General features: G+C 43.7%; 1 protein-coding gene across 1 annotated transcript in view; it reads right to left on the reverse strand.

Annotated features, from left to right (window-relative positions):
* The window catches only part of RFC1 (replication factor C subunit 1), a 69,651-nt gene extending 60,466 nt beyond the window's left edge, over positions 1-9,185 (reverse strand). The window contains exon 1 of the mRNA XM_030565630.1: positions 9,077-9,185. Within this exon, the coding sequence (XP_030421490.1) occupies positions 9,077-9,079 (3 nt within the window). The 5' untranslated portion in view covers positions 9,080-9,185. The remainder of the gene's footprint in view (positions 1-9,076) is intronic.
* Between the last annotated feature and the right edge of the window lie 473 nt (positions 9,186-9,658).

Genomic DNA, 9,658 nt, shown 5'->3' on the forward strand with positions numbered 1-9,658 from the left:
GAAAACTCCACCCAGGCAGAAAAAAACTGATTACAATCCTACCTGAGGCTTTTGGGTTCAACTCTTATATATTCACTGCTACTATTACTAAGTAAACTAATTAGGAGGAAAGCTGTTTCATTTTCATTTTTCAGTAAGAGTCCTCATAGGTGTGATAGAAGTAATTTTTAAGTTAGTTGTATCCCTTTGACTATTCCACCATGACTTAAATTTAAACTAATGACTTGACAATGTACTTGAGACCTTAGTTCCTTTTGTGCTGCTGACACATTTGTCATAATAAAAATGAATAGCTCTACATATTCTGCATACATCAAATATTAGTTATAAACCTACAACACTCATGATACATGTGTATGTAAACATAAGTAACTTTTTTGTTTAGCCAAGTCTTTAATCTTTAGTATCCCTTGCAAATAAGTAATTGTTAATGCTGTAATCACAGGTTTCTGCTGTAACTTTTTCTAAAATGGATAATAAAGAGAAATATGCATGGACTACTTGTTTCAGCTGTGAAAATATTCAATATGTACACACAAATCACTTTGCACTAGAAATGTTGGGATGAACTAGATGACCATATAAGGTTTTCTGTCTTTTATAGTTTCTTTAGCTAAATATACAGAGGAATTACACTTCCTGGGGACTTATTAACCCAATCTCTTATTAAAGGGACATATAAATTTGTTTAATAACATTGTAGAATGTGAAGGTTTTATGAAAATGTAAAGTTTTCACAGCTGTTTATACTTCAGTGAAAAGTTTAGTTGAGCACTTGTCCAGCATTTTCAACCCAAACATAATTACAGCCAGTGTGCATGAAAACCAGACAATGACTGACTAATCTGTATTTGTTGGCCACGCTAAAGTGCAAAAAGTAATCACAATTGATAATAAAAAGGTAGACTTCACTTTCAGTTTTAATAACAAAGTCTGTACGTAATTTCCAAAATTATTTAATCTTATTCGTTTTAATCTCCAGGAAATATATCAGAGTGCTAGTTACAAAGAGATTCTCTTCCAAGATGCTGTATCGGTTTTTGGTTTCAATTTTCTACCTTGACTTGAGCAAATGGTAGTGTTTCAACCAAAAAAAGCATTTCCATAGAAGAGCAAATCTAAGAGTCGGGTTTAAACTGACATTTGTGTTTCTATGTTAATTTTACGGGTATTCAGTAAATACTCACTTCCTAAGTTCTGTATAGGGCCAGAATGTCAAGCATGTTACCATCTCCCATTCTTTGAAATAGAAACTTAATTAAGAAATTGTTTGAAAGTAACTTGTTTGCCCCAGGTTCTTCCCTTTTTAAATTACCATAAGTTCCCTGGTTCATTCAGGGCTGTAAAAACCCAAACCATGAAATAACTTTCATATTCTGGTTCACCAGCTCTCATGATTGCAAAGCAAACTGCTTGTCTTTACAGAAAACTCACCACCACTGAACGCCTGTATTTTATTTTAAATACTGTGCTGTTTTAAACAAACAATATTATGGTATGTTTAGTTTAAGTTAGGACATATTTTGTCTCAAAATGAGCTACTGATTCTCCTATAAACTTCAAGTTTTTAATGTTTGTTGTAAAATCTACCACTTTCCTTTTATCATGTAAACTGCACCAATATGAACCTTAAATACAAGACATCTGTGGCAGAGTGGGAATTTTTTGTAATATCTTTAATGCCTGTGTGCGCCTCAGTTTCCTCTGTACTTCACATTGCCACCCAACAGGAGCAGAAGGATTAATACTGCTCCTGGAATAGTGTAAGAGACAGATATGCCTGTCACTTGCTGTCTAGGTGGAATGAATGGTTGTTAAGGAACTGGTTGAAAGAAACTAGATCAACAGAGGGTCCAAAGAGACAATGCAAGGCCAACTGACTGAAAGATCAATGCTCAAAAGTGGGAAGCTCCAGCAAGTGGGGTTGCGAACTCAGCCGTGGCCCTGCCTGGAGAACAAAGGACCGAGAGGTCACCAGCAAGGATAAAGAGTGGGCTTCTAGAGGAAGCTGGCTTCTCCCTCTCCCAGAACTGTTAAAGGGAGAGAGAGACAGGAACCAAGCTGGAGTTCATGACAGCTTGGATGGCACTTGCACTGGCTTAGCCAGGATGGACTATAACTTGAGCTTTCTCCTTCCTGGGTTCATATACACAGGAATAAAAGCCCCATGGCTTAGCTCGATTTCAGTAAGGCATTTGATATGATTCCACATGGGGAATTATTAGCTAAATTGGAAAAGGTGGGGATCAATATGAAAATTGAAAAGTGGATAAGGAATTGGTTAAAGGTGAGACTACAACGGGTGGTACTAAAAGGTGAACTGTCAGGCTGGAAGGACGTTACTAGTGGAGTTCCTCAGGGATCGGTTTTAGGACCAATCTTGTTTAATCTTTTTATTACTGAACTTGGCACAAAAAGTGGGACTGTGCTAATAAAGTTTGCAGATGACACAAAGTTGGAAGGACTGGGATATCCTACAGGAAGATCTGTGGAATGGAAAACCTGTCATATGAAAGGAGACTCAAAGACTTGGCTTGTTTAGCCTAACCAAAAGATGGCTATGGGTAGATATGATTGCTCTTTATAAATATATCAAGGGATAAATATCAGGGAGGGAGAGGAATTACTTAAGCTCAGTACCAATGTGGTCACAAGAACAAATGGATATAAACTGGACATTAGGAAGTCTAGACTTGAAATTAGATGAAGGTTTCTAACCATTAGAGGACTGAAGTTCTGGAACAGCCTTCCAAAGGGAGTAGTGGGGTCAGACTAAGTTTGATAAGTTTTTATGGAGGGGATAGTATGATGGGATAGCCTAATTTTGGCAATTAATTGATCTTTGATTATTAGCAACAAATATACCCAGTGGCCTGAGATGGGATGTTAGATGGGGTGGAATCTGAGTTACTACAGAAAATTCTTTCCTGGGTGCTGGCTGGTGAGTCTTGCCCACATGCTCAGAGTTTAGCTGACTGCCATAGTTGGGGTCAGGAAAGAATTTTCCTCCAGGGCAGATTGGCAGAGGCCCTGGAGGTTTTTCACCTTCCTCTGTGGGGCACGGGTCACTTGCTGGAGGATTCTCTGCACCTTGAGGTCTTTAAACCACGATTTGAGGACTTCAATAACTCAGACATAGGTTAGGAGTTTGTTACAGGAGTGGGTGGTGAGATTCTGTGGCCTGTGTTGTGCAGGAGGTCAGACTAGATCAGGCCTGCACAACTCATAAAGCGGCGAGGGCCACATTACTCCAAAGAAAACAGCTGAGGGCTGAAACCCAATGGAAACACCCCACCCCAGCACCTCCTGGTCCCGCAAAAACACCCCGCTCCACCACCACCCAGCCCTGCAGAAAAAAACCCTCCTTCCTCAGCGCCACCCCTCCAAAACAGCTGTGGGTCAAAAAGGAAGGTTGGGGGTGGGGAGGTGATACTTGATTTTAAATCAACCAGGGGCTCCCAGCTGAAGAGGTGGCTGGGAGCCCTCAGGGGCAAATTAAAGGGCCTGGGACTCTGGTGGCTTGGGGAACCCGGAGCTTTCCGGGGCTGGGGCAGGGATTTAAAGGGCCCAGAGCTCCTGCCACTGAGGGGAGCCCGAGCCCATCCGCTGGAGCCGCAGCCAGGATTCAAAGGGCTCTGGGCTGCCCACAGCGGCAGGGAGCCCTGAGCCCTTTAAATCTCAGCCATGGCCAGGAATCTCTGCGGGCAGCACAGAGCCCTTTGACTCCCGGCCACAGCTGGGATTCAAAGGGCGCTGGGCTGCCCGCAGAGTGCCATGTTCAGGGGATTTAGAATTCTCCCACAGGCCACACAGTGAGGCTCCACGGGCCGCATGATATGCAGGCCTGGACTAGATGATCATAATCATAGATGGTCCCTTCTGACTTTAAAGTCTATGAGTCAAGTATCGGGGTAGCTGTGTTAGTCTGTATCCACAAAAAACAACAAGGAGTCCAGTGGCACCTTAAAGACTAACAGATTTATTTGGGCATAAGCTTTCGTGGGTAAAAAACTTCTGTTAACACTGGTTCCTCCTTGTGAGGTACTCCCTTCTCTTAGTTTGTCATATAATGCGTGCATCTGTAACTTTCACTCCATGCTTTTGAAGAAGAGAGGTTTTTTATCCACAAAAGCTTATGCCCAAATAAATCTGTTTGTCTTTAAGGTGCCACCACACTCCTTGTTGTTTTTATTGTCATCCAAGTTGGGCTTGCAGGGCTAAAAACTGCTATGTAGATGTTCAGGCTTAGGCTCAAGCTCAAATGTCTACAGAGCAATTTTTAGCCCTGAGCCAACTGATCTGGTTCAGACATGGATATTTTTATCCCCACGTAGAATTAATCCCTGTGCTAACCCAAGGACTTTGATTCTATATGCTAGGTGACTAATAAATAAATTGTTACCCTGTTTTGAAAAGGCTGCCTGATGTTTCTGCAGTGAGACCACTGCATGATGAACTACAGTACAAGCCTCCCACAAGGAGCTAGTTTAGCAGGATTTGCTGCCAGGTGCCACAGAGAGACAGATTGCTGATGCCCAAAGGCCCAGTTCAGGAGTGGGCAAACTTTTTGGCCCAAAGGCCACATCTGGGTGGGAAAATTTCATATAGGGCTGAGGCAGGAGTTGCAGTGCAGGAGGGAGTGCTGGGTGTGGGAGGGGCTGTGGTGTGCAGGAAGGGGCTTAAGGCAAGGGGTTGGGGCAGAGGAGGGGTGCGGGATGTATGAGGGGGCTGGGGTGCAGGAGGGGTTCAGGGTGTGGGCTCTGGCCTGGCGCTGCTTACCTGGGGTGGCTCTGGGATGGCAGCAGCACACACGAGGGCCAGGGCAGGCTCCCTGCCTGCCTGCCTTGGCCCCACGCCGCTCCAGGAAGCGGTCAGCACATCGCTGCAGCCCCTGAAGGACAGGGAGCAGAGCATTCTGCATGCTGCCCTTTCCTGCAGGTACCTCCCCGGAAGCTCCCACTGGCTGCGGTTCCCCATTCCCGGCCAGTGGAAGCTGTAGGGGGTGGTGCCTGCAGACAAGGGCAACACATGGAGCCCTCCCCCTGTGACTCCTGGGGAAGGTGGTGAGAGGGTGGTATGTGGTGCCAGCCACTTCTGGGAGTGGTGCGTAGTTCCAGGGGTGGTAATCCCACAGGTCAAATCTGGCCCACAGGTTGCAGTTTGCCCACCCCTGGCCCAGTCTCGGGCCATGGGCCAGCCCCTCTAGAACGGTGTGTGTCCTTGGGGCCTGGCACACTGAAGAGTTCACTCCCAAAGAACTGGTTACAGGCTGCGGCATACACCGGACCTTGTGGATTTGTGACAGTATCTACCAAAAATAACCACAATATCTTAGACTGATAAGTAACTGGTGACTCTAGTAGAGGAGCGCCTAAAGCAAAGTCTACAAACCATCTAAACTGCAATCCATTGATGCTTTCTTTATTATACAGGTCTGGCTCAGTGAGACTAATGATTTTTAACAGACGAGACAACAAATTATTTGTCTTTAATGGCTGGGTAAGTGTTCTTGTTTCCATTGCTGGTGAACTCAAACAAGCATCTTCTATTTATCCATCAAGCCCTGTTCATGCAAACACTATGGATTGTCTTTTGATAATAACCTTGTGACCATAATGCAGTTATCTGTAGGTTTTTAACTTCAAAATTTGTCTCCCTTTGTTAACACAATGTTCCATTCTCTTGCTGCAAATCATCCTTTGATCCCCATATCAAGGCAGAAGTAGCTTTCTTCAATTGTTTAAAATTAGTTTCTCAGCAAATTGCCAAAACTTCAAGATAATAGCATATAATCCACATGAACACACTTTCTAAATAAAGGCTTAGATTTGAGTGCTTACTTTACCTTAAAGCAACTAAACTAAAAGACTGTACATATCCTTCAAGTCTCCTCTGTTTACCATCTTCAGCATTGCTATATTAGCCTTCAAATTCTTCTTCAGACATCCCATTTTTTTCCAGAGGAGAAAGATAATCTTGTTAGAAGCTATTGGACTGTACTAGATGTACGGATGAAACTATTCTTGCATTATATGAAGCTAAAAATAGGAGAAGCAAAATGGAACTTACTTCATGCCATGTATATATATGGGAATAACAACAAAAAAAATCTATAGGCCTGGTCTATACGAGACTTATGCCAGGAGCATAAAAACGTGTGATCCCTGACCATCATAGCTATTTCAGCAGAAGCCCCTAGCGCAGCTCATATTATACCAGTAAATATGCAGTTTTGCTGGTATAGCTTGTTTTGCTTCTGAGCACTGGTTTTACTACCAGTACCAAGCACAGCTTCCAGACAGAATTGCATCCACACTCTGAGTGCTTTGCTGGTATAGTATACCAGTATTCTTATACAAATAGAATGTTGTTAAAGTAGACATAACCCAGGTAAAACTAGAGCAAACCAACTGACTGGTCCATATCTTGAGTCCAAACGACTGAACTACTTATTACTTCTAGTTTAATCCTAAAATGGACCACTTCCTTCCTTTTTTAGTTAAGATACCAACCTAAAAAGGAAATGTTCTGATTGACCATACTTTTCTAAATGTCATACTGTATATTTTAAATATTGGTATATGAGAAAACCTGGCATTATATGCATGCTAACTTCTTGAAATGCTGTCTGAAATGAACATTTTAAAGAGTCTCTTGCCCTCTGATGGATATATAACATCAGCAGCACCAACACTGCTTAAATGTTGGATTTTTCCTGTGCTTATATAAGTGGAGGCTACTGCCATCCAACAGTCAGGTGTGATTCCTCACTTGCCTAGAGGCAGTTTGCCAATCTCTTTTCTCCAAAAAATCATAAGGAATAAACGCCAGTTACATCCACCAATATAGCTGTCCCGGAGCAAACCCTAAGGACAGACAAGTAAAGCTAACAAACACTGACTTGCACCGCAGCAGGTTTCAAGCCAGGGTTAAACTCCAGTTTAGAGCAGTTTGTCTATTTTGCAGGAGGGGCTTGCAACAGTGATTCAACATACATGACAAACTCCCATTGTAGACAAGCCTTAGTAATTGGATTCCCTTCCCTTATTTTAAATACTATTTTCTCTCATGGATGAATTTCCATGAAGTTTTCTTCTTGCCTTGCTCTCAATAGTTTGTTCCCTCCAAGCAGCTGAAACAGGATAAGCTCTGCGTCTCATGGGCCAACTGCCTCGTGCATGTTACTTTTCTTCAGTGCAATCAGTAGTAAAATTAAACCGATGAAGTATATAACATTTTTGTCTGGAGTAAACTGAAATAGATGAGAAGCACAAAAGTAATTTTCACAGAAGAACTATGAAGGAAGGATTCCTAATATTCTATATCCAGTTCCAATTCCTGTAGCACAGTGTTAAAATAAAAGGACAGAAAACGCACCTATTTTGTGTTCGTGCCCTCTCACTGCAAACATTAAGTAACTAAAGCTGGAAATAGCCAGTTTAAAATGCACCTTTTGGACCTCTTCATATCTAATTCTAGTCCTGTACAAGTCCAGTAGCAGTCTTCCCTGGGAAGTAGTATACACTTGCAAATTTCATTGTGAAGAGAGCAGAGCTCAGTTTGAAACCTCAAGCAGTTTATCAATACAATTCAAGCAACAGTTATTTAACATTAGTTTAGCATAATTCATTTCCAGAAACAAATAAACTAAACCACATTGGGTATCTCTACATGGGACTAAACAACCCATAGCTGGCCCGTGTCCACTTACTCAGGGTCATGGGGCTCACGCTCCAGAGCTAAAAATTGCTGTTGAGATGTTCAGATGTCGACCCTTGCAGGCTCCCAGAGCTTGGGCCCCAGCCCAAGCTCAAATGTCTATACAGCAATCTTTCAGCCTCTGAGCATGAGCTAGCTGACAGTCCCACTAGAGAATTTTTTATCCTTCTGTAGACATACCTATTAAGCCCACTTTAATTCTGAACAACAGCATCTGGTGATATAATACAGGTTAACTAATCTACTTTAAATACTTCTTTAATTCGGATTAATTTTCCTGCATCTCCCTATGCAGGCAAGATACCTCAACTATTGCACCAGTTTGATGAAATTGTTTTAGAACCCTACCTTTAGTTAAATCAGTGCAAATTACATAGAACAGGCCTAAGAAAGATCATATAATCAAGAGAAACACTTTATTATGAATTACCTCACTTAGCACCATAAATGGGTAATGGGCAGGGAGAGGGGCTAAATATATGCATAAACTAGAACCAAAACAAAGCTGTTTTAATTCACATCTTTAGTTACTTAGGCAAAAATCTATACATGGACACCCTTAGTTTGGATTAAGTATCCTATTTAACTTGATTTTTACTGACATTAAACTAGGGCACTCAGTCCAAAATAATAAATTCACAATTTTAGTTGTTTCAGTATGTCCATATACGGATATATAGACATACTGAAACAACTAAAATTGTGAATTAAAACAAACATTTATTTTGGTTCCAGCTGATGTGAAGATAGGACACTGATAGTGCTAGGCTGTCCTAAGACAAGGAGGAGTACACAGCTACCCCTCTGAAACCAGTGTCCTAAGAGGGGCACCACAGCCAAGGAGCTAAGTAGGGCACACAGGATCACATGTAGAATACAAACTTAATCCACTTTACTATCTCCACTATGTGGCACTTGGCAGGTGGGAGTGTGAAAGAACGACTTGCCCCTGCCCCTAAAACAGCCACAGAAAGGCCAGAAGGCCCTTCCAAAGGGGAAGTCAGTAACCCGCAGAGCTGACTTCAGCAGCACAGGGAAACGTTTCCCCCTCCTCCACCAGCAGCAGGGCTCCCTCACGTTTCCTAGAGGATAAGGAAGGTCTCTGCCCCAACCATCGCTTTGAGCAGCAAGAACCACGACACTTGCTGCTGCGGCCCCGCCGGCGGGGAGCCTGGGGAACCTTCCCGCGCGGGGGCAACGGAGCGGGTCGCAGCCTCGTTTCAGGGCGCGGTAAGGGAGCCCGCCCCGCCTGACGGCGCTGGGGTCGCACGCGCCGGCCGAGCGGGAGCGCTACAGGCACCCACTCCCCTGGGAGAAGGGGGTGTCGGGACCAGCTACCCACCCCCGCCGCGCTCACCATGTTGCCGGGAGCAGTTTATCTCGTTAGCGGGTAATACCGGGCCTCCTCCTGCGCCATCCCCCCTTCGCGCCAACGCCTAACGCGCGGCGCGTGGGACTGACGTCACTAACGCGACGGCTGAGGCCAGTGCCGATTGGAGGCGGAGGGGGGACTAGGTGGGGGTGGCAGGCGGAGGGCGGTGACGGGATGGGGGTAGAATGGAATGGGGTGGGATTGGCTCCTGTTAGATATTTAAGGGGATGCGGCAGACAGAGGTTGACAGATGCCTAGTCCAGGTACTTCATTTCCTGCTGGGCTCCTTACCTCTCAGTTTGCCTGGAAAGCATGTTGAAGTCTTTTGTTTACAATCATCTAGCTGTTGTAGATAGTGCCCTACCAAATTTGTGGTCCATTTTGGTCAATTTCATGGTCATAGGAATTTAAAAATCATAAATTTAATGATTTCATCTATGTAAATCTGAAATTTCATGCTGTTGCATTTTTAGGGGTCTGGACCTAAAAAGGAGTTGTGGGGATTGCAAGGTTATTGTAGGGAGGGTTGCGGTACTATCACCCTTACTCAGGGCCGGTGCAACCATT

The sequence above is a fragment of the Gopherus evgoodei genome, chromosome 5 (genome assembly GCF_007399415.2).
Source record: "Gopherus evgoodei ecotype Sinaloan lineage chromosome 5, rGopEvg1_v1.p, whole genome shotgun sequence".
In the NCBI taxonomy this organism is placed as follows: Eukaryota; Metazoa; Chordata; order Testudines; family Testudinidae; genus Gopherus; species Gopherus evgoodei.